Source organism: Erigeron canadensis, chromosome 9 (genome assembly GCF_010389155.1).
Source record: "Erigeron canadensis isolate Cc75 chromosome 9, C_canadensis_v1, whole genome shotgun sequence".
Taxonomy (NCBI): Eukaryota; Viridiplantae; Streptophyta; class Magnoliopsida; order Asterales; family Asteraceae; genus Erigeron; species Erigeron canadensis.
This window is the reverse complement of record NC_057769.1, coordinates 8,138,452-8,164,116: the sequence shown is the minus strand read 5'-3', so window position 1 is coordinate 8,164,116 and position 25,665 is coordinate 8,138,452. Positions and strand designations below refer to the sequence as shown.

At 32.6% G+C, this 25,665-nt stretch overlaps 3 protein-coding genes across 3 annotated transcripts; 1 reads left to right on the top strand and 2 right to left on the bottom strand.

Moving 5' to 3' along the window:
- Positions 1-4,028: 4,028 nt before the first annotated feature.
- LOC122581206 (cell surface antigen I/II-like) lies at positions 4,029-9,474 on the top strand. Its single transcript, XM_043753378.1, has 10 exons — positions 4,029-4,139; positions 4,520-4,581; positions 5,064-5,223; positions 5,311-5,436; positions 6,112-6,668; positions 7,140-7,313; positions 7,395-7,511; positions 8,111-8,290; positions 8,389-8,435; positions 8,889-9,474. Exons 2-10 carry the CDS (start codon positions 4,534-4,536, stop codon positions 9,268-9,270), a joined length of 1,791 nt encoding a protein of 596 aa, XP_043609313.1. The 5' UTR covers positions 4,029-4,139; positions 4,520-4,533; the 3' UTR covers positions 9,271-9,474.
- Positions 9,475-11,229: 1,755 nt separating this feature from the next.
- Positions 11,230-19,716, bottom strand: LOC122581349 (mitochondrial inner membrane protein OXA1-like). Its single transcript, XM_043753567.1, has 10 exons — positions 19,510-19,716; positions 18,680-19,190; positions 16,438-16,528; positions 15,504-15,551; positions 15,137-15,195; positions 14,975-15,050; positions 14,679-14,810; positions 14,327-14,434; positions 12,200-12,254; positions 11,230-12,013 (listed from the first exon to the last, which is right to left on the bottom strand). Exons 2-10 carry the CDS (start codon positions 19,174-19,176, stop codon positions 11,685-11,687), a joined length of 1,395 nt encoding a protein of 464 aa, XP_043609502.1. The 5' UTR covers positions 19,177-19,190; positions 19,510-19,716; the 3' UTR covers positions 11,230-11,684.
- Positions 19,717-21,600: 1,884 nt separating this feature from the next.
- Positions 21,601-24,467, bottom strand: LOC122582505 (probable glutathione peroxidase 5). The gene is made up of 6 exons (XM_043754909.1): positions 24,233-24,467; positions 23,988-24,064; positions 23,778-23,839; positions 22,590-22,708; positions 22,301-22,468; positions 21,601-21,939 (listed from the first exon to the last, which is right to left on the bottom strand). Exons 1-6 carry the CDS (start codon positions 24,284-24,286, stop codon positions 21,910-21,912), a joined length of 510 nt encoding a protein of 169 aa, XP_043610844.1. The 5' UTR covers positions 24,287-24,467; the 3' UTR covers positions 21,601-21,909.
- Between the last annotated feature and the right edge of the window lie 1,198 nt (positions 24,468-25,665).

The window sequence follows — 25,665 nt, the reverse complement described above, 5'->3', positions numbered from 1 at the left end:
TTAATTAATTAGTAGGACGTTATTTCATAATTTGTCTAATGAGATATATGTATTTTTTTATCCTTCTTGTCTATTATAGTAGAATGTTTTAATAAAGGTTAGTAGCAAAAGAACCCAGATTAGAATTGAAATTGGAGAGTTGTGCAGGTTGGATTAGGAATCTTAGAAGTAAATATGGACTATTAGGTTGATCACACAGAAGTTTTCTTGCTGTAGGTTTTCATGTGATTTATGTCTTTTGTTACCTAGTTGCTTAACCACCTCCTTTTGTCATCTGATATGATGAATATACAATATGTTTTTGGTCATTTTGCCTAATTTATATACATCAGGATTTAACAAGTCGTGCGTTTGGTTTAATATCATTTGTATTTGGCCTTTTTGTTTAGTTTGAAGTATCTATAAATCTTTTTTTTCTTTTCTTTGTGAATTCTTGGATTTTGGTGCATGCCAACAAGACAAATTGTGTTTGCTTGTATAATTTCTCATGCCAACAAATTGTGATTGCTTCTGCCGTGCATAACTTTATAAGGAAATGGAATATTCAAGATCACCTTTTAAGGAATGTGACAGGAGTACCATCTTTTGTTAGGGAAGAACAACGAGCCGAGGGACAAGACATGCTTGGGGTTGAATGGGGTTCTCTAGCGATGAATGTATGGCTAATCTACGTGATCAAATTGTTAATCAGCTATTCTAAAGTACTTCAATTTAATGTTTGACGAATTCGACCGATATTAATGTAAGAGAATATTGTGAGTAGGATTTATAATATTATGTTTTTAAATATTTTTCGTGTGCAATATATATGTAAAAATAAAAATAAAACACATTTACCAAACTTATTCTAGTCAGTACGTAGACAGAAGGTTAAAATGGTAATTTTCTATCATTCAGATTACTAATTTAGAACAGATTTCAAACATAACTTTTCATTTAGAACCAAGTTCATCCAGTGTCTTTGAACCATTCAAACTTTAGAATCATTCAGCACTAAATCATTCTTTGTTATCAAACACAACCTTTCTTTTTTTTTTCTTCTAAATTTTTGGACCCATGGAAGGCTTGATTTTCCCGTCCATGTTAATTGATTTCATAGTTGTGTAAAAACTAAAAAGTGAAAACCTTGACTGTGTAAATGCATCATTTTCATTTAACAAATAAATAAATACTCGATAGATTTCATTAATCTCGAATGCCATATTTCGAGTGTAAATGCATCATTTTCATTTAACAAAATAATGAAAAACTACAATTCTATGTCGATGTATTATTATTTTTTTAACAATAATTTTATGGGTAAATTACAAAAATCATACCTAAGGTTTGTTCGAAACTACAATGGTCATATCTACAATTTAAAAATTACGCGAGACATACCCATTGTTGTCAAAAACTTACATTGACCATACCTATCACTGACGGTCGTCTATTTGGCCGTTAAGTCAAGTCACGTGTCGTGCATGTGAGGTATCAAAATTGTAATTTCGTGTATACTTCAGGTATCATCAGTGTAATTTACTCTAATAAAAAATTATTAAGAATTTTAGAGTTTTATTTATACTTCAATTATTAAGTTGGGTAGATGTGAAAAAAAATTATGAAACTTATGATGAAAAAAATAACTTTTTTTTATATTCTCTTTCACCATAATAATAATAATAATAATAATAATAATAATAATGTATTACTATTATTATTTAAAAAAAACTATGTAAAAACTTCGTGTAAAAACTATTTAATATTGAATGAATTTTATTATTAAAGAAAATAATAATAATAATATTTCGGTTTCCCACTAATCTATATCTATATTCCCTTAATACACAAACTACCTCACCCCCTTTTTAACACCTCTACCTTTGAAATGTCTTTTATGCCCTCCTAACTTACACTACCCTAATTTAACTTCTTACTGACTATTGTGAAAAGTAATTACTTATGTTTTACTTTTCGTTGGTGGTTTTCGTATATATCCCTTTAACTTGGTTGGACCAATTTACATTAAAAACACAATCATATAATCAAACTGTGTTCCTATCTTTACAGCTAATATAGGAAAATTCCAACTAATTGGTTGCTTCGTATGATATATGTTCTATATATACACGTCTCCACACATTCAACCTTTGACTAATTTGACTACTATAGTAAATTTGCCACTAATTTACCTAAATTACGGTAACTTTTGACTAATTTCACAACTTTGACAGTTTCAAATATATCAAAATAAGTAAATTTGACTAATTTGATCCTCCATCCTCTATCTAATTCCCTACACCCATCTTATTTATAGCTACACGTTTTCATTGAGAAAATCATTTCCTATTATTTGCCATTGCATTACACACACTAATTCATAACAACTATATAAATAGTTGAAAACACATTGACGTAAAGCAAAACACAATTGCAAGTCTCCACCATATCAACAACATAATAACAAATAACAATGGGTTCATCATCAAACCATATCAACACCAACGTCAACGAGGCTTCTGATGATAACATGAACGACATTCAGTCTCATCCGTTTGTTGTTGCACCACCGCTGTGGACTCCTAATGCTCCTGCTCCCGTTTGGGTTTCTCATGCTCCTGCTCCGTTATGGGTTAATCCTTCTCCTGCTCCGGTTTGGATTACTCTTTCTCCTCCACCGCCTTCTGTCACACATTCTTTTACTGCGATTTACTATACCCCTGCCCCTGTTCAACCCTCTCATGCTCCTTCTCTGGCTCTCGCTCCTGATGCTGGTGGTCATCAAACTCCTCCAGCAGTGATTAATGAGGTACACCTTCTTATACCCACTTCTTATATTTGTTACCTTTTGTCATATTTTTGTGGTTCTTAAATACAACCCATAGTAACTTTTATTGATATTTACCAACGTTTTACATATCCATTCCCATTAAAATGATTTCATACATCATTCATAATTATATTAGGCACAAAACTCAAATTATTAAAATATATATCAACAAGACTCTAATATTCCTTTCATTACTTTTGGACTTTTCAGATTGATGATAACTCAAAAAAACGTATAAGAGAGGATAATTTGTTAAAAATGAAATCTCACAAAGTCATCAATCGTTACGATGATTGCCACCTAATAAAGATTATTACTCAGTTTGTGTATATTTTGCGTTACTGAATTTAATAAATCACTCAACATAAAAAACGCTCACCCTAAAACAACAACAACCGCTGTTTGAACTTTGAGTCGAAATAAGAAACGCTTGAGGTTAAGTTATACATTCATTTAATAACACGGTACCCGCTACTTGACTGGCGTTTTTTTCCTATTTCTTGTCGCATCGCGCGGGTATAACGCTAGTTTATTATAAGTCCAACGAATTTCTAATCAAAGTGATTTTAATAATAATAATAATAAATAAATAAATAAATAATTTATATCTACATCTACATCTATACTCAGATTATAAAGCAAAAAGTCCATGTCTAACATTTTAAGTTTCTAACATTTATTTTTCCCAAGATTCTCCTTCTATCAATTCTATATTACCAAACACCCTTTTTCTCTTCTCAAATCTCAACCAATCATCTTTTTTGTCTCTCCTTCATAAATCATTTATTTCTCCAATTCATTCAAAATGTTTTATCTTACAAACCGTTCATCCATAAATTATACAAATTTTATGGATTTTCTTAAAATTTCATGCTCTTTTATTAGAGATGTCATTCGATATATTTTCGACGAATTTTTAAATCCGAGGGCGGAGCCCGTACGGTTAAGACATTTGGCTATCACACTTTATGACCTATCACCCCACCATCTCACCGCCGCAACGCAAATGTACAAATTAAAAGAAGAGAGAATCGTCGACTAAAATAATAATAAATAATTAAAAATAAGTAGTACGAGTATTATCCATGAAAATCACCCACACAATTTCTTAGGAGGAAGGGTTATCATTCTTGGGACCCAACAACAACCCAAACCCAACACTTTATATACGTTCCCCATAATTTCGTTTCATATTCTTCCTCAATTCAATTCATTCAATAATATATTTACTTACAACAACTTATATACGTATATATATTTATTAATTAATAAAATAAATAAAATCTTGGTTTAGGGTTTGAATCCGTCCAACAGAATTACGCAATCAAAGGTACACATCAAATTCACTCTCATTTATATTTTGATCATCGCCAAACAATCAAATATCATTACATATCTTTAAAGGTTTTTTCTTTTTATATCAAGATTTTGTTATCAATTATGTTACTGGATCATATAGAACAGTTATATTTATGATAATTTCTTTTGCATGATTCTTTTGATGATTATCCAGAATATTGTTTTATTTAATTAATGTATGTATATATATTGAATATATGTCTGTTGGGGTTTATGTTTCTTGTTGGTAAATGAGCTGAATTTATTTATTTGTTTGTATTTTTTTTAACTAATGGATAAGGGGTTTAGTGGTTTATGATTGTGTACCTTAAAAATATAATATTTATTTATTTATTATTTTTTTGTGTTCAGAATTGGTAGAAAAGATGGGGTTCAGTTCAGTTTACAGGGTATTACAAGAGGTTTTTCCACAGGTTTGATTTTTGATCTTTTTATATTAAATAAATATAAATTGCAATTTGTGTATTGATATCCGGGTTAAAAAGACAAATCGCTGATGGAGGGGTATGTGTTGTGAGTGTAAGAATCTTCGTGTGACGTATTTACTTATTTTGACTGGACTGGTGTATCGTATATGTATTGTGTCTTTGAGCTATGCGTATACGTTTTAGATTATTTTTGCTGCAATTAACCTGATTATTAGATTGTAACGTAAATCGTTTATATGCCGTTATATTAGTTGAATTGTAATTATATTTTGAGAAAAAAAGTTCAAATCTTGATACCATGAAAAGTGCTCGTTACAACATTAAGCTGCTGAAGCATATCCCAAGTCCAAACGGTATATCTAGGATACCAAAATGTTTTAAATGGTAATCTGATCTGGGTGATCTGTTTGAGTACCTGTATAAATGTTGTCGGATTAAATATATGCGCTGTTCTATGATTTTTACAGGTTGATTCTCGTATACTTAGAGCTGTGGCTATTGAGCATTCTAAGGATGCCGATACAGCAGTGGAGGTTGTTCTTGTTGAGATTATCCCTTCTCTCTCTGAACAATCTTTTGCAGTTAGGTCTTCCAATACGAGCACGAGTTCACTCAGTCTCACTGAAGGTAAATAGTGTTTCTGTTTTTTTGGGAACTTTGTTGTTTTGGGATATCTATATAACAGGTTGTTTTGTATTGTTCTTATTGTGGTAGATGGTGGCAAAACTGGGCAAGTTGAGTCAAGTATGAATCACGTAGTAATTAAACCAAGTCCTACTGAGCAATTAACTGAAGTTCGTCTTTCGAGCGTTTATGGAAGTTTATCTGGTGCGATGGAAGGTATCATTATCTTGTATATTGTAGTTCTTTCTATTTGTTTAAAGGGTGTGTTGTTGCATTACCAACCTGTTCTTGTTATTTAGTTATTCGTGCTTTTGGATTAAATTGTTCTGATTATATGGCATTTAGGGGTTAAATAGTCAGTTTTATATTATAACTGTTTATGGGGGCTGTTCCTTTTATAGTTAGCTAAAGTTACAACTTTGTTTTTTTCAGTTGTCAAATATTTTCACCAATTATTATTCTTATTTATAATAATTGTATTGTGATTGAAGGAGCTCATAAGCTATGAATGCCAATTTTATTTGAAAATCTGATCAATAAATATATTCTTTTGGTATAAAATTGATATAAAATTGTAAGTTTTGCTAAATTTTTAATTACGTCAATGAAGGTAAAGAATATATTTGGGTCATAACTCATAATATATGTTTTTCTCCTTGAATACTCGGAATATATGCAAAACACTAGCAACTGATTATCTGAATGTTACAACTTCAAAACAGACGAACCACAATAAAACAGCACATCATGTTATACATATTGACATATCTGTTTATCCCGATTCAGTTATGCAGTATAACATAATCTGTTTTGAAACACATCCCATAGAATCTGTTTAAATTCCTTCATTGGGCTATCTGAGTTTGACTTGACTACTTGTATTTGTAACAGTAAATGAGGGTTCATCTGGTCAACAAAATAGTCCCACAGCTCTAGAGCCTGAAACTTGGGGACACCTTGAAAAATCTTCTTATCATGATGCAAGTGACACTGAAGTTGATTCTGTTAATTCTGGCGGTCTTTCAGTTTACAAGAGGCGTTCTTGTGATAATCTTGATCAAGGATCTGTTAAATATGATGGTGACAATGTTGCATTGTTTGGTGAGTCTTCAGGAGACAAGGCTGGAGTTTCTGGATCAGTTCAAGAGGAAGAAAGCCTTCATTTAGGAACAACTGCACCTAGTGCCAAATTTGATAAACACATAAATTTAGATGTTGGTACTTTAACATTAGTTACTCCTGGAAGCAACTGTGAGATGAATGTAGCTGTTCCTAAAGAATCAGATCCTAGCTGCTCATCAGGAACTGCCTCCGAAAAAGATGCTTTTGGAATCCATAATGTTAATTCAGAGGATGAGTCTGCTATGTCTTCCATGCTTGCTGGTTCCGAAGAGGAATGTAACTCTGAATTTCTCGAGGAAATTGTTGAAGATGCCAAGAACAACAAGGTGTACTTTAAATTCTTGAAAAAATTTATTTAATTTCATGAGTTGAAGCGTTTAATCCATAAATTTAGAATGTCGCAGGACTTAACGTTATTACAAGATCATTTTTTTATGCGATAAAACTTATAGCTGGCAAAAAGGGCGGGTTGGGTAACGGGTTAATCTAGGTAATGTTGTCTATTTGCTTGGTTAGGTTTACCCAATGCCGTTTTGACTCTATAGGTTTTGTTTTATTTGTTGCAGTAAACCTGTTTGAGATAAAACACGTTCTGTATAAACCCATTCATAAGTACCTTGGCTGATGTGGCCATCTTAAATTACAACTTCATTAGAGATTTGCTTGTCTCTAGAAACTACAATCTTCTAATATTAAAAGTTGCATGTGACTATAAATAAGCTTATGGTATTTGATTCTGAGCATGACTGGTTCTTATAATATACTGCCGGGTGTCCTGAAATTTGTCGTTTGCGCAGAAAACCCTCAATATGGCTATGAACTCATTTGTTGACCTCATAAAAGAGGTAGAATCTAAAGAGAACGCCGTCGAACAAGCAAAAGAGGAAGCTAATAGGGGTTGCTCAGATATTATTGCAAAGGCGGATGAGGTTAAACAAGCACTTCTAAGAGCCAAAGAGGCAAATGATATGGTTAGTTGCTTCCCTTTTTATTAGTAATTTGGGCTGACAATATACTTGTATTTATGCTTTACCTTCTGTTTTTTTTTCCAGCATGCTGGAGAAGTACATGCAGAGAAGGCCATTCTAGCAACAGAATTGAAGGAGCTTCAGCTGCGCTTGCTCACATTATCAGATGATAGAAACAAGTATCTTGGAATTCTTGACGAGGTATGATAAGTTTATTTGTTCATACCATATGTTTTCTTTTCGCTTACGATATTAAAGGCAGAAATTTGGGTGGTCTACTGTTTGAGTAGCATGTAAATAAGGTGGCATTATATTGGTATGGTTCAAACGGGAAGGTTAAGTTGACCCAAATACACTTCAATCCAATCTATGAATGAAAATATTTATCTAACATTCATACAAATTTTACTTTGGGATTTTGTTTTATTCTTAAACTTTTACCTGTTTAACTTATTAGAGATAAACATAAGCTAATTTTTGATCATTACACAAGTTTATGGTCAAAGTTGGCACACATCTTTGACAGTTGGACCTGCTTTACATGTATCTTTCTTCCCTGAATATTGTTTTTGGGTACTGTTAGATGATATTACTAGAGATAGATGTGCTTGCCAGCCTATAAGATAGAAGCATTACTGTAAAAATTCTATATGTTGGTTGCATTTATAAGCTCTGTTGTAGATGCTATTGGTTTGAGTTTGAAATCATGCTCACATTACCTTTCTTTTCATTTGTGTAATTTAACTCATGTTCATGTATCTATTCTATGATGCTTAACTCAATTGTTGTTTTTTGTTCAGATGCGTAGAGCTTATGAGATTAGACTGGCCAAGGCATTAGAAGAACTTGCAGCAGCAGAGGAATACAAGCTGGAAAAAGAAAAGTCTGCTAGAGAAGCACTTGCGTATCAAGAACTCCAAATGGAGAAAGTGGTTGAAGAATCCATAAAACTGAAGCGAGAAGCAGAAGAGAATTCCAAGGTAAATGACATTTATCAATATAGCTTTTAAATATGCTAGAACGCTGTTGACCATAGTAATTTGTCAGATTCTGACGTTTTTCGTTTTGGGGTGTGTAGTTGCAAGAATTTCTTATGGATCGAGGCCGCACTATTGATATCTTACAGTAAGTTTGTTCTTTCTCTGTGAATGGTTTCAATTATAGTTGGCAAAATGGGTTGGGTCTGGGTAACAACTCAGGATGGGCTTTATAGTAGTACCTGTCACATCACATCAAGCTGGGTTGACCTCAAACATATTTCTCTCATGGCCCATTTTAAAATTTCGTATACATTTTTTAGACCAATGGATTTTTTAAATAAAGCAATTTAGCTGTGTGGTTATATGCATCATTTAAAATAAATCACCCACTTTTGGTTATTTTATATGACTTGCAACATATTATGGCGCAATATCAAAAAAATAAATCATTAATTATTGTATGCTCTCTAAATTTGCTGCCTTGAAATCTACCAGTGTTTATAGTAATGATATGAAATTGCCAGCTCTACCTTTTCTAGTTTATGTGCTAAAAGAATAAAACTGACATACTTGAACCATGTGCTCTACCTTTGTTCAGAGGTGAGTTCTCTGTAAAGTTCCAGGATATCTTGCTGCTTAAAGAGAAGTTTGACCAAGGAATCCCGCTATCCCGCTCACTATCTTCTAGCCAACATTCCTCAATCTTAGCATCTTCAAGTTCATCACTTAGAAGTACCGTCACACCCATTGAGACTGAGCCAGAGTCGGAGACATATAAAGCCCCAAAGAGGAGTGCAGAGCTTGGGGATTCTTATGAATTTTTCGAAAGGAGTTTAAACTCGGAGGTAGCTCCTCCATCCCCCAAGTCTCCAATAGAAAAAGTTGATGGTTTTCCATTTGGAGAAGCAAAAAAGATTGGCAAGGTGCCTGTTGATGACGGATGGGAGCTTTTCGAAAGTGATGACTTTTTGCTTAGATAATAAGGGGGAGCTATCTGACAGTGGGGATTGCATTCTAGTATATCGAACTTACTACTACTAATACATATTTTGATGATAAGAGGGAGATTTTTGTCGTTCATTTTTGCTTTATAGCTGTTTTACATTTAAACTGGTGGTAAGCCTTCTATTTTTGTTTATAAGTTACACTACTATAAAAGTATGAATGGCAAGATCTTTTGGACATTATTTAGTTGTTTTGGCAAAAACGTTTTTGGCTAGGCTGATATCTCAACTGTATCTTAATTGTTTTACAACAAAATTTGTGGTATAGGTGTTATTTTATTCTTAGAAATTTTAAAAACTTTTTATTTTTAAAGCGGACATATGTTTATTCAACGCGAGACCGATAAAATATCTCTACACAATACAAAATCAACATTTTCTACAATATAAAGCCAAGTATTAATACATTAAATACTCTTGAATATAGTTGTTTTCTACAATATAAAGCTAACTATACTCTTGAATATGGTTGATGCGATAAATCCAAATTGGCCCTTGTATTAATGGACACACGTACACCCGTGAGTAGAGTGCTAAACTCAAGGCACAAAGTTGACAAAAAAGAAAACACGACATTGTGATTCTGCTATGAGTTTATATGTTGTATCATATATTATGTGCCTTGTGGGTATTTTCTTTTCCAAGATAAATCGTATCGGCAAAGAAAAATATGTATCGGCTGCTATAAGGCTGGATGCCCAGCATGATCAAGGAGTAGGCAACGGACCACCCGTCTATCCGGCGGCACTGGTGGGTCGGGGAGCAAAATAGGGACCGTCGTGCCTAATCCCGTGTCTTGCCCATTTTCATTGAAACTTTTATTCATATTCATTTCATGTAGTATTAGACTTCCCATCAACGGATAAGCATATTAACTCTTATTGTTTCTCTAAAATAATAAACATTTATATATAAATATTGATACAGTATGTTTGTTTGTTTTTGAGTTTCATGTAATCACATGCACGTCCAAAATATTAATTACTTCTATTTTCATATTAACTTTAATAATACATTAAAGTTTATTTAGAAAGAAAAGGAAAATAATAGAAAATAAAGGCGGGAGGAATAGACAGACACTCCTTACAAATGAGGATGAATAGACGCCTAAATGGTCATTGGGGAAGATTAGGCATCCGTACTTTCACCCTAATGGTAAGAGTTTTTCCTCCTACTAGGTATTGGGTGAGGCGGCTCTCTAGCGTAAACCCGGTTAAGACAACATAGTATAGACTCTCTGTTGTGATATTCGATCCATGTAAAAAAAAAGTTGCTTAGCAAAAGAAAATCATGACAGGGAACAGAACCAATCCTTCAAAAAGAGAGAAAAAACTTAGGACATTTTCAACTCTCATCCACAATGGTTCACCCCTTTGATGCCTATGCTATTCACTCCTAAAAACCCGTTTTCATGGATAAACTCCATCATTAGGGAAGTGTTATCTTTGTTTTTTTTTTTCTTCTTCTTTTGTGTGTGTGTGTGTGTATAAATATGGCCACATTTTCTTATCTTGCAATATGAATATAGATCTTGCAACCTTTTATGTGACGATGTCTTGTTTAGTTGTTTTTGCTACAATATTTTCCTAGCATATAATTCTAAGACATGAACTAAGCTAAAGCCTTTCTTTCACGATATATAATCATATATACAGTTTCTGGATTCAGCTTAGAGCATTTGCTAACACGTTTCTGGATGCATGTTTGAACTTTGAACAAAAAGATGGTATGCTGAAAATCAACATTGTCATACAGCAGATCATTATTCTATATTTATTATTGAATGTTGCCAGGTTGAAAATAATGTACAGGTCATTTTGGTTCTGGTTTTCCATGGTGAACTGTTAAGTACCAAAGCACCATCATCTAAGATATTATGTTGCAGCTGCAATAATCTTATATTTAATAATGATTTACGTATGAACAGCAAAGCAATTCTCATAAACATTACAACTTCTAAAAGAATAATACATAATTTTACCGTGATAAAAAAACTGTTCCTGCAGGATCGTGAACAGGGATCACTTGGCGTCATAACTTAATATGTAGTTACACCAACAAATGTCAGATAAAAAACTAGTAAGCTAAGCTTATGTTGTTAATGTCATACATTATTGGCTATAACAAGTTTCTAATCTCAACTGACAACGAAAACTCGCTCTTCTAACAGACAAAAATAGTACATGTTACATAAACAAAATGGCTGGAGGTAGAATCATGAAGATGTGTTTTTGTAAACCATATCATGAAATTTACCTCGAACATTATGTGTCCAGCTATAATATAAAATAATATGACAAGTATGCTATTTCTTTTATCCAGTAGGACATTATTTGGTAGATGCCCAGCATGATCAAAAGATCCAAATGCATAAACTTTAAAGTCGCTTTTCATACTGACCTCCTCTTGTTCTTCTTTCTTCCTTTGGCTTGTTTCTCTAAATTTTTTATCCTATGGCTAACAGCAGCTGATGATATAATATTTTTAGGCTTTTCTTCTGAAGATGTATTCCCGTCGCGAAGTCGTGATGGATAAAAAAGTCTACTTATGAGTGATGGCTCTGAATTTCCTGATTTTTGTTGTTCCATTGCTTTTGCAGCAGCGTACTTTTTCATTGAATCCCAGAAGGAGACGGGTGGCCTGGACTCACCAATGGCTAGCAGAGGAGGTACTATTATGGGTATGTTCAAGAACTTCTTCACAGACTCTTGTTTTATTACTGAGTAAAAGATAGCAAGAACGTTAATTAGATAACTTAGCAAACTACACATAAGACACGAGATGGGTAGGCATATGAACTTGAAGTATGTTCAAACTGAGCAGAAAACTAGCTACAAACCATAAGAAGGTGACATAAGTTAACAAATACCATAAAGCAATTTCTAAGTGAAATCTAGTAACTTACCAAGTCCATATACAAGGGAGAACAAGTTGGAGGTGATCCAATAACAAAAGAGAGCCTGCCCAAATGTAAAAATTGATATTAATGAGAATGACATCCAAAAAGTTCAGATATGGTCCGTATATTTTGGAAATCAATAAAGAAGATGATGCAATTTTCATGACACAGACATCTTGCAACGTCCCAAGAATTATATTGTTATTTAAGAAGCATCACAAGGGCAGGTCAGGTTGGGTAAGTTAACGGGTCAATATGAGATAAATCAATAAAACTAGTCCTAATGGATCTCCTATCCTACTCAAAACTACTTATAGTAACACTAATCTACAAAAAAATATTGATATAAACTCTAATACTTAATAGAGTTTGACAATAGCAAAAGAAGCAAGGTTGAGTTCCACGTGACTTAGAAAAAGAGAAATCATAATATAATATGTATACAAAATGTGGGTGACATGTATAGCATGGATCCATAGCTTGTGTAAGTAGTGGGTTTCCCACATGATGTATACTACAGATTTCCCCCAATTGGTCGTACGGAAACCTATCTAATCGAAATTGGGGTCTAGTTTAAGCTGTCAAATACATTGTAAATAAGGATTCCTATCAACCAGAAATAAGTTTTGAATATGAGTTTTGACCCGCTCAGAAAACAGTAGCGGAAAATTAATAACGATATACATTACGGGCCAAAGTTTATGTATATATTGAAACAAACACATCAAATATTTTCTTAGGTTATAGTCATCTATTATGCTATGTTATTGAAAAAGAGTAATTTATAATTAGTTATAAATTGGTTAGTTAAGTTATACGATGCTTTAGTTAAATTAGTTGAAGCTTTCTATTGTTTGATTAAAAGATTTTTCAAATATTATATTTAATTAGAATATGTTTATTTTTATTATTTTAGGTAAAATATTCTAGTAGTTATAATTGAAGAAATTAAATATGAAAATCCAAGATGTAATTACAAGAAGAAATAAAGTATATAAACTCCAAAATTTCACATCAAAAATGTACACTAACAGCTAAGTAGTATTAGACGAAACTAACTTTCTTTTGATAATAAACCTACGGAAAAATATTTAATCATTATAGGTTTAAGGGGCTAAATTTATGGATAGGCGTAAGGGTTAAACTGTGTATGAAAATACTATAAAGAGATCAATATTGTAAAAATGGGTTTAAATAACCTTCAAGCAAACAATATACAAAACTGAGGATTATAGATTGCAGGGGAGACTGCGGTTTTCACCAAGTGATATCGCTTGCATGTTTGTGATAAATCTATATCTATCTATAACTATATGATATTATGATAACTAAAACAGTAGTTACCGAACCTACTGAAGACCACTCCAAACCTATTGCTGAACCTCACCAAACCTCTATTTCATTCCAAACCAACCTCATTTATTTGAACTTGATTACATTAAACATAAAATTATATACCGAACCTATTTAAGACCATTCCTAACCTATTCCCAAACCTCACCAAACCTCTATTTCATTCCAAACCAACCTCATTTATTTGAATTTAGTACATTAAACATTAAATATAAAATTATGTACAATTCCCGTGTATGAAAGTAATTCCATCGAATACAAATAAATTAGGCAAATATATTTCAAATCCAATAAATTATCATCAATTACTATTATTGAAAAAAAACTATATATTAGGACAAATGATTTAAAAATCCGGTAACTAAATCTATATTTATTTCCTACAAAGTTAAAATTCTGTGATTGATGAAGTTTAGATTTTAGAATATTTAATTTCTTTATATCTATAAATATTAATTAAATATCCAAATCATCCAAATCAAAGGATACGGAGTATGCATTGAATGGTTAACAAATCAAATGAATTCCATGATTTCTAAACTTTGTCGTAAGGTAGAATCAGATGTATCAGTTAGGACTTAGGACCAGCTAGTTAAAAAAGAGAAGCCTAAATTATCATTTGACTGGAGATAACTTCAAAGACTTGTCATGTCGATATATAGTCTTGTAAATTTGTAATGAGATGTCTAAAATTGGAAATTGTTTGCAGCTTTCATCGAACGGGGAGAGTGCCAACCATCACAACAAAAAACTGAATTGTCAAAAAGTTATGAAATCTACCTTCGGGAAGGTAGCAGTCAAGGGAACTGTAAGAGCAGCAAAAGCTCTCGAGACATTTTTCATGGTGCCAGCAGCAGGATTGCCTTCCAATCCTTCCTGCATGTTACACTGAACACAGCAGATAAAATTATGTTGATATTATAAATCCATATAAACTATTTATAAGGCTTGATATAAATTTGTATTTTGTGTATGGAGCGAGTAAACTGGAGGCTCAACAATGAGAATACTCAAACGTGGTGGAGCAATGACTACATATTTTTTAGTCTCATGCGACATGAAGTTTAACATACACAAAATCAAGTGAAACCGCAGTGAATAAGTTTTGTAATTATAAAGATAATATGTATACCTCCACAGTTATCCAAAATGTAAATGCAGTCAAACAAGGAAGTAAGTAGAAAGGATCGGCAGTGGTAAGATCTGTGAACCAAGACACCCCACCAGTTTGGAAAGATGGAACCTTATCCACCATGTTCCGAATCTGCAGATGAAAGGTATAAAAAATTTGAACGCAAATATAAATTTGCAAAATTTCCATTTACTTCTATAAGATTAGTAATTTCAATTTTCTTTTTAAATATAACATTGCATAAAGTTGTACACTAAGATTGAATGTTTTATTACAAAGATAATATATTTACTTACCGCAAGAAAAAAACTGACAAAAACCGGGCCTTGAATGAGGAGCCCCTTAAGTGGAGTGAAGGTACTAACACCATGTCTGCAGAATTATGATGTTCCAATATTAACATTGACATTATTTAAGCAAGTATAATCATGTAATACGGAACATGGATTAGTGCTTACTCTGAGAATACCCTCTTCATTTTTGCCTGACCTTCAGATACAGCTGACGGGCTCATGCCCTATAAAAAGTGTTACAGATATTAGAAAATCATTTTTTAGAATGTTAAACTTATCTACTTCACTTAGGAATCAATGGGACAATGATTCCACAAACAAACATTCAGACCACATGAATGAAGTAAAGCCCACGGTCTTCCTTAGCCTTTTATTTGAATGAATAACTAATCATTACCAAAAGTTGTATGGTGCCATCGCCCATAAAAAAAATAGAGATTCACAAGAATATAACTTAGTAGCTTGAAAAAAAGAAAGTTTAAGCTTTGGACTTTTGGGTATGCAACACAAAAGAGCAGTTTGATGCACATACCTTATCTTGCATCTCTTGCTTAATCTGCTCCAATTCTGGTCTCAAAATCTGAGTAAAACAAAAATACAAGACACACCTTTTAACAAAAAATGACAATCAAATCACTGGGGAAATACTTAGCTACCATACTAATATGAAAGATTACAGTTTGGAAAAGCTATAGGATAACAGAAATTACATCATGTCAATGCCAAATGCACAAACTCGTCAATATGTTATGTAAAATATAGATTAGAAAAAAAAGGCGGACAACCACAGGGCTTTGGCCTTAGTGGTACCATCACCAAGTGTAAATGCATGGTGGAGCCAATGTGAAGGAATTTGGTCAAGATAGAGGTCACGAATTCGAATCGGTTTTCCACCCACGAGGTGGTACTCCTAGACAGCTGATCATCGAATGTGCAGGATCCTTGGTAAAGGGTCCAGTTGGGTCCAATGGACCACGGGGTCGGTTCAGGATTCTCTGCCGCTAAGTAGTTAAAAACCGAAATTTTGGTGCTGCGGTCAAGAACCAAATTTTGAAATTTTCGAAACTTGGTGGGATTTTGGTATTTTATTATTATGCAATATCCATACATATAATAATTAATACTTAATACTCAATCTAAATAACAAAAGTCAAGCTTAAAAGTGTCAATATTTGATTGATCAGTGTTAATAACTTCTTGCAAAAATTGGTGTTTCTTATGCTGTTTTTAAGTTTGGACAAAAAATGTATAATTTAAAAAAAAAAAACTGAAAAACTGGTATACCACCAAAATTTAGACCACAATTTGACCAATTTCGGTAAATTTCACCTAAATTATCAGGAACGAAATTATAGAAGAGGACCGAAAACAGAAATACCACTGGTATACCACCGAAATTGAATACATAGTGTTGTTCCAAACCTTTTGGTCAAGTAAATGAAAAGCGGACATAGTATATAACTTACAGTTAACTTTGTAGTTGCTTTAAGCTGATTGATCAAGATTGGAATTGACAAGGTTCTGATAATGAGAGTGGTAATTACTATGCTTGCCCACCTAACAAAAGACACGAAAGATCAGTACAAAAGATATATACATAATTTAATTCTAGAAATGAAAGTGAGATTTCAACTAAGCATGGACATCCATTCGCATGTAAAATACATCACACACACTATATTGATTGTAGTTCATATCCTTATATCAAAGTTTCATTGCATAACAAAAAAGTTTGAAATATAACTTCCTTGAAGGTTGATCTACAAATATTTTCTCACTGTCGTTCTTATCTTCCACTGAGCCAATAAGCAAGAGTCACGGCCCGATAAATCCTATTTGTGACCCTATATAATAATTTCCCATATTTCCGTATGTTACATTTATTTTCAAAGCATATGTGAACTTCACCATCTCATTCAACACAACATCAATGTAATATGTAATAACTAACAAAACTAAAAAATGGGATTTAGTTATAATGACTTTCATGCTTTGCACCTTAGAGCATCAATGTATTACACATCTACTATTTTCGCTTACTGTTGTGCATATACAGTGAGCTGAAAAAGTCTAATAGAGAACAACATATCATGACAAGTCAAAACTAATACCATGTCATATCTACAGACCTGTTAATAGCAGTTCATCATCAACAAGTTATTACAATCAGATGCATATACACCACATCTAGATAAGTAGTATAACTTCCAACAAGTCTTTGGTATAGATGAATGAGAGCAGCCTTTGAGTAAGTCAAGTGTTTGATATCACTTAGTGAAGCCTTTTCATTGGCTAAGAGACAACATAATTTTTAGCTTTTCCCCAACACTTGAGAAGGTCTTCCATGGTTAGGGTATCTCTACATTTTCTTACTTATTTTTCATTCTAGTCAAACAATGAGATACGACGTTCCGGTCAGTGATGTCAGGCTGCCAAATCGTCCGTATTTCTTGTGAAATGCTACACACAAGGTGTAATTTCAGCAACATGAACTACTAGTACTAACAGCCTATGATGAAATATCATCTCTACAGCTCTACTTTAAGGACTGCCACAAGCAAATACTACATCAAAAGGGAACTGCAAAAATGACAGTGACGGACAACTTCTATCCCAAAAGGCACCAACAGAATTTATATGATCTATAGGACTATAAAGCAAAGCCTTTTTTCTGTAACAGATTATACACCATTACTAACTTAATAGTTGTAAAAGCATATGAAGATGTACCAACATTCTGATAAGCTTATACGAACGTCTAATCACATACCTTAAGCACTGGCCAGAAAATTATTTCACTATCCTACTAACTTTCAATAACCCACGGTCCAACAAAGCTTAATTGTAACCCTATTTAATCATTTCCCTTATAATACACTTACTTTCAAAGTAAAAAGGGGTACAAGACGAAAATTTTCCCTATTCAAGTTACCCGGGGATGGTGAGTCATTTTAACGCTGATATATGCGGCCTAAAAGGGATACCCGGACCATTTCCAACCATTTTCTTGGCCAACCCCTAGATGTTTACCTAGGGCGGTTTCGAACCCAAGACCTCTTCTGAGGTAACAAGATATCATCAATGTAACAAGTTCATAACCAATACATCTGAAATTCAAACACGCTTTATTGTTCACATTTTTCCTCTAAACCAACCAAAAGGCGGGCGAGGCGCACCTCCAGCGCCTGAAACCCTAGGCCCAAGTCGACCATGAAAAAGGCAGTCAACAACGGTCAACTGTGGTGGTCAACGACGGTCAAAATGGTTTAATGGGTCAAGATTCATTCAAGATCCGGCCGAATCGTGGCTAGATCTAATGAGTGACCATAGTCGTTTAAGAAGATAAAAGAAGATAGTGAAAATATAAAATGGGGGGAAGAAAAAATTATGTTTTTTTTATATATGTTTATAATAGTCTAATAATTTGAATTTTTTGGTGGAAAAGTTATATTTTGAATGATATTTGGTTTTATAACTGATATCTGATATTTTTTTACTATTATTTTTCACTATATATAAATATTTACTTAGTGCGCTTTTTTTTTCCCGGGCGTGCGCTTTTTTTGCGCCTCTCGCCTTCGCCCTATTTGGGGTCTTTGCGCTTTGAGGTCGCCTTCGCTTTTGACAACTATGCTTTATACAAAATTACAAACATGCAAAAAATATCAGCAGTAAACCAAAATACAATCTTCGTTCATATTGCCTTACCAGTTAAGGCCGGTAAAGGTATGAATCCCATCAATAGCATACTGCAAAGCTGCAACGGGTGGCCAAGAATCCGCAGCAGCAACAGCAACTTCACTAATAGCAGGGGCTGCTTCAGTCGTCTTCGTCACAACTTCCGTAGCTTTATCAGACAAAAATTCAGCCAACTCATCAATATACTCAAACTTATCTGCAACTCCTTCTTTAACTCCATCACCGATACTACTTGACATATTTCTAGCCGACAAAAACCCACTTATCGTCCCCATTGGTACGTCTCGACACCATCTCGTATCCCGAAAACCCACACCACTACCCCCGAATCCTAACCCATTACTATAAGATCTAAATCCAGTAAAAGCACACAACTTTTTTTCATTGGGTAAATGGGTATTACTTTCTTCATCATTACGATGATTAAAATGTGAAATTGAAGGTGTGATTGATCTTTGTTGACCAAAAAGTTTGGTTCTTGAAATGAGATTTCGTCTGTATGCCATTGATATTGATTCACCTGGCCATGTGAATGGATTAATCAAGATTCACGAAATTTACAAGACATATACATATAGTGACATGGGTATAACTAATATATATACGTATATAATTAAAATTAAAGGAAGCTTTACAGAGTATAATAGATATAGAAATGAGGGGTTTTATTTTAGGGTTTTAAAAACCTAGGCTCGTTTTGACTTTGTGTTATTCGATTGGTTTTGTCTTTTTATTTTTTCATTGCTCATTTATATCTCGATTATTAGATTGATTGTATATACATAATTACATATATAAAACCTATACATACATATATATAATCAGACTGTAAATCTAACCTTGTTCTTTAAGGAAACTTCACTTCTATCCACACCCAAAAATCACGGGCAAAGGAATTCCGGGCGGCTGTGACTTGTTGGTTTCGCCGGAAAATGAAAATGAAGGGGTGCTGGTGGTGGTGGCTGATGGCTAGGGTGGGTGTGTTCTGAGAAAAAGAAGCGGGGAAGGAGAAGGGTGTGTGTGTGTGTGGGTTTATCCACGTAAGCAAAGCAGTAACTTTTTTTAAGTAAAGCAAAAGTGGTATGAAGAAATGTAAACTTTAGCAAAAGTGATATATGGTGAAATGTAGATTTTATTTTAAATTTTATCCTTTCATTTTATCATTTATCATCATCTTATACTTACCAAGATTTTTTTTTTATATATATTTAATTGGAGGGTGTTTGGAAAAACGCAGTTTTGACCTACATGCTTCTTCAAAACGTAGTTTTGAAAACGTATAATTTATTTTGAAAACACAAAATCTGTTTTATAATCATAATAACAAACACCCCTTTACTAAGATTAAGTAGTATATATTATTGGGACAGAAAAATGAGTTTTTAACATGAAATATACACCACACGAAATCAATACACGACATTAACATATTACATTCAAGAACCTTCAACTATTTTATAAAATGAAGATACAAGAAGTAGATTCATTAGTTTCAAATTTTTATTTTTTTTGGAATGGCTCAAATAATTCTTAGTAGTTTTTGGAATTATTCATATTTTGGTGACGTACTGACATAGGGGTGTTCATGGTTTGGTCTTTACCCGGTTAAACCGTAAACTGGACCGTTTAAAAAACCGAAAAAAACCAAACCGTTTTTTAATTAGGTTTTGGGTTTGGTTTGTAGCCGAAACCAAATTATATATTTGGTTTTTGGTTTGGTTATGGGTTTATGATAATGAATTTGGTTACACCGAAAAAACCGAATAACTTAGATTCTTTTTATGTATTATCAAAAATGTGATATTTAATATATATATATATATATATATTTGTATGGATAGTTATTAATATATTTTTTACTTTTGTTTTCTATTTGTATATTATATAATTGATTTCTTTTAAAATTAGAATAATTCAATTGACAAACAATGTAAGACTTGATAAAAAAATTTTAATATAAGGATAACAAATAAGAGTTTAGTTGTTTCAGTTATGTTACTTATTTATCCATATTGTACTTGAAGTCTAAATTTACTACTTCGATGAAAATTGAAATTATTTTGGTTGAAACACAACCTAGACAAACAAAAATTGTGAATTTGGTTTTTTCAATTTTAAACCGAAGCCGAACCAAATTCTAATTTGGTTTTTGGTTTGGTTTTTTTCATTTTAAATTAGGTTTTGATTCGATTTTGGTTTTGAAAAACAAAAATAAAAAAAACCGAAAAACCCGAACCAAATAGACCGAATAACCGAAAACCGAACCAATGAACACCTATACTGACATGCCAAAACGATGTCTAAGTAAAACATAAACTTTAAGCAAAAATTCGATGTAAAACTCTGTAATAATTAATACATCATAACAAAGACCTTAATTTTTGTTTATGTGTTGCAACTTTTATGATAATTTACCCTATAAGAATGGGTTGTACATTCCACAGTGGACGACTGACCATGTCTCACTCTTGACAAGATTGTGTGATTATTAGTGTTTTTCTTTATTATTCTGCATTACTTAATGCCAAAATCTTGTAGTTGTCTCTCTTTAGCATTTCTGCATAGTTAGAATCCTCTAATTTGGTTCACTAGTAACAACATCAACAAAACACGAGTCTTGTCAAACCTAGTTTTATTAAACAATGTAATGCTAACAAATAATGCATAAATACACTTGAATATGGGCCGATGCTATATCAAAGTTGGCTTTTTTGTATTAAACGCTTCAAAATTCAAATACTACCTACTACCAGACACACACCCATTTGTACTAAACTCAAAACAAATACATAAAGTTACAAAAATTGAAAGATGAGTGTGTAATTTTCATAGAGGTTTATATGGTGTATTTCATATACCGTGTGCCTTTTGGTATTTTCTTTGGTAAAATTTCCGTATTTGCTGCCACAATGGTCAAGAATGGTATCAAGTAATCACAAACATACATTCTTACTATCTTTTCACAAACGAAAGTGATGACAGGAAACATAACCGATCCTTCAAAAAAGATAGACTAAACCTGGACATCTAACAAGTAATAACTACAAACCACGCATGCCAAACCAACGTAATATAAATTACAGTAAACGTTTCAACTCTCGTCCACAACGGTTCACCCCTTTGACGCTTATGCTATACACTACTAAAGCCTTTTTTCATGGATGAATCTTGAGTACCCATATGATTGGCAGGGATCTTGGTTACCTTCACTTCAACAGAATCTGATGTTGAATACCTTACTAGGCGTCCAACGCCTTCTGAATAGCTCCCTGCAATGAGGTTAACAATGCTAAAACCGTTAGTTGTTCATTTAGTGAGTGATAATAGCAGTGGCAAAAGAGGGGGGAAGGATCGGGTAACGGGTCTAAGAAAGGTAGGTTTTTGTATTGAACAAAACGGGCCAGGTTGACTATTAAGAGGTAACACCTCTATAAATTAATAGTGCATTAAATACGACCATGGGCTAATTTCAACACATGAAACCTATATCTTTCCGCTCGTTTGACATGCTAGAAGCCTAGAAATGGAACATAACCCAAACTACCTAACCATAAGTAACATAGCTTGCAATCGACACCTATTTTTAAGAATACAAAGGAATATGAGAAGAGCTGGTATGCAACCGTTTACCTCAATGGATAGGGGTGATGTAGTTGGCCCATATCGGGCTATGACCTGGCCTTCTTTATCCACAAGAAACTTGGTGAAGTTCCATTTGATTCGAGACCCACAAAACCCGCTTTTCTTGGCTTTAAGAAACTTGTAGAGAGGTGCTGTTTTGGGCCCGTTGACACGAACCTTTTAAAGTTAGATGCAGATGATTAGACTATTGGAAAAAAGTTGATCCTTATAAAATATCAAACACATCACGCCTGTATAGGTATCATGTATACACCCAAGAAAACGAATATTAACCTACCTTTTGGAAGATAGAATATGCAGCGTTAAACCTTGAACATGCAAATTCTTCTACTTTCTCACTTGATTCTGGTTCTTGGTTCAAAAATTGATTGCAAGGAAATGCCAAGATCTCAAGACCTGATGATAATATAGATAGACTTCACTTCTCGTTCTAGCTCACAAATATTTTATTATTTTAATGTAAAAAATAGGTGGTGCAAACCCGTATTAGAGTGAACTATTATTAATTTAATAAGAACAGAAGATGGATTCAAAAGCAAACTCCGGGTTTAATATATATCAAGAAGAGAGACTAATGCCTCACTCCAGTTTGATATGCATAACATCAACTTATTTTTTTCTAGTCACACATTGCAAAACTTATTCTCAAGTCATGTGTGTGCATCCCATAAGCTCGTTTAGGTATGTCTACGTAAGCTTGGTATATTAGTCAATTCATCAATCAGTGTGCCAAAAATCAGAAGGAGCTAAGTGTTCCTCTATAAAGTTCAGAAGAAAGCTAGCTTAGATGGTAAACATGGATCAAATCTCATAAACTACAAAATGAGAATAACAAGTTTATTCCTAGATGTGTGTGCCAAGGTCTAACATGACCAATACTCGAACCAACTAGCGTACAGTAATCATTAAGTTATATGAGTTGATTTCTAGTTCGATGATTAAATGTATAAGAGGGTGTTTATGAAAAGCAGATAAGCATGTTAAGTGTTTGGATCAAGAGAAATGCTTATATGCTTATGAATATGCAATAAGCAGTTTGAGATAGCTTATGAAGTTTACCCTTACGTTAAGCTAAGTTGTTTTCAATAGCATAAGACATAATAAGCTACTTCAAGTGTTTGTGAGGGATTTTTTGGTGGGCTTGTTAGCATTTTTACAAGTGAAGAAAGCCAATAAGCTTAAGCTCATTTTTTAGCTAATTGAAATGTCATAAGCTACTAAGCTTAAAGCATAAACTATGAAAATAAGCTTTACCCAAACAACCTGCTAAACTAGCCCCTAAATTGCACTAAATACAACCAATAAACTTATTTATCAATAACATTAATCAACGTATTATAATTTCCGAATATTGTTACTTCAGAAAATCTCACATCTAAACATTGTCATACAATTCTTATCTCACCCAAACAGCATAAATTAAAACACTTGAAGTTTTCATAGGAAAAAAAAAAAAGGAATATACCTTTAGCTCTATACTTTTCATAAAGCTGTGTCAGTTGTGGATAGTTTGAGTTTGTAAATCCACTGTTTCAATCCCCACCAACAAAAAAACAAATAATTACAACACAAAAATAATACTCCATATATAAATAAATTTTAAAAAAAAAAAAAAAACAACAATACCCAATAAGTATAATAACAATGAAAATAAAAGAAAGGAAAAGTAAGTAACCATTTGGAAGCAACATTAACAATAAGAACAACTTTGCCTTTGTAGATACTAAGATCCACATCCCTTCCTTTGCTATCCTGTATACATACATATAATATTATTTTTTGAGCAGTAATTTCGATGTATAACATTTTACCGCGTATTATTCATAGCAAACTCTATATAAAAAAAAAAAAAAAAAAAAAAAAAACTACTAAAAAAGTTAACAAGAATATATTAGTAAAAAGTGTTTGCTGGTGGAAAACCTTGACAGTAAATTCATGAATAGAATTTTCAGGAACAGAAGAAGCACCACCCATTTTTTTTGTTTATTTACTATGACTATGGTATTTTTAAGAAAGTTTTATTTTCTTTTTATGAGCAGCAGCAGCAGCTTGAATTGAATTATGTTTATGGAGAAGAAGATTTAAGTTTTTTTATTTGGAGAAGATATTTTTTTATATGTATATATAAAAGAAAGGATTGGATTGGATTAAATTAGGCAAGAAAAGAATGAATGAAAGTTGTTGGAGTGACAGCCAATGTCATCTGTGTGTGTTTTCATTGATTGTTTCATTTGACTTTTTGTCAACCATTTTTAATTAATTTTATATGATTACTTATATTTTTAAATTTTAATGTTTCTATACCAATCATGGAGACATATGGACTCCGTCAAGAAAATTCTACAACGTTTTACACCAAATATGATAATAGAATGACAATGATGACTATTGGTTAGAGACATCTTAGGTTTTATTTAAGGTCTTGAGTTCGATCTTTAAGGATGACAAGTCTTGAGGTTTTTTCCTCCGAATACTTGTAACGACTCATGGTTAACATCTCGTTGTCTAGGGTACGTGCAAGGCTTCACCATTATACGGTGATGTTTCTCTGATGTCGCATACCGACTGAATGTTCAAAAAAAAAATGATAATAGAATTATTTATGAATTAAAATAATACAAGTACAACGCATTCTTCCTCCTCGTATACCTTTTTACTATCTCTATATTCGTCGTCAGTATTCGACACCTTCCTGGCTGTAAGCGTATACGTTTACGGGAAAATTTAAAAATCTTTCTAAAGTTCTATGTTTTATTCCAATCTTATTTTGATATTTTTAGTCTTTTATTTTTAACTTTAACAATATTTATTTGCATTTTATAGTAGTAGATGTAAATTATAATGATGAAAAATATATTTAAAATTTAATTCATGTATTTTGTTGTTCAAAAAATACAATTATACGTAATTTATCTTTTATTCTTGCATACATGTTAATAATCTTTATTCGTTACTATAAAATAATAATTCCTTTTAACATTTTAACATTGATTATAACATCTTTCCTATATATAAATATAAGCTTCCATATAATAATGATATAATTATTGAAAATGATCATGGTTTTAAACGTCTATTCATTAACTATCAATCTATCATAAATCCACGAGTGACATTGATCTTCTTGGACTACAAGTTTGTAAAAGAAAAAAGCTCGAAGTAGGACCAGATAATAAATTCAGTACGTCATTTTAACTCGCTCCAACTGATTACATAATTATATTTGTGTTTACTATTAATTTTACCCTAGTTTTTTTTTGTTCAGTGTTGAAAACTAGTATTATGATCGTTGCATTTTACTCTTGTTTTTTTTTTTTTTTAACCTATGTATTCCCATTTTGTGAGTATAATAA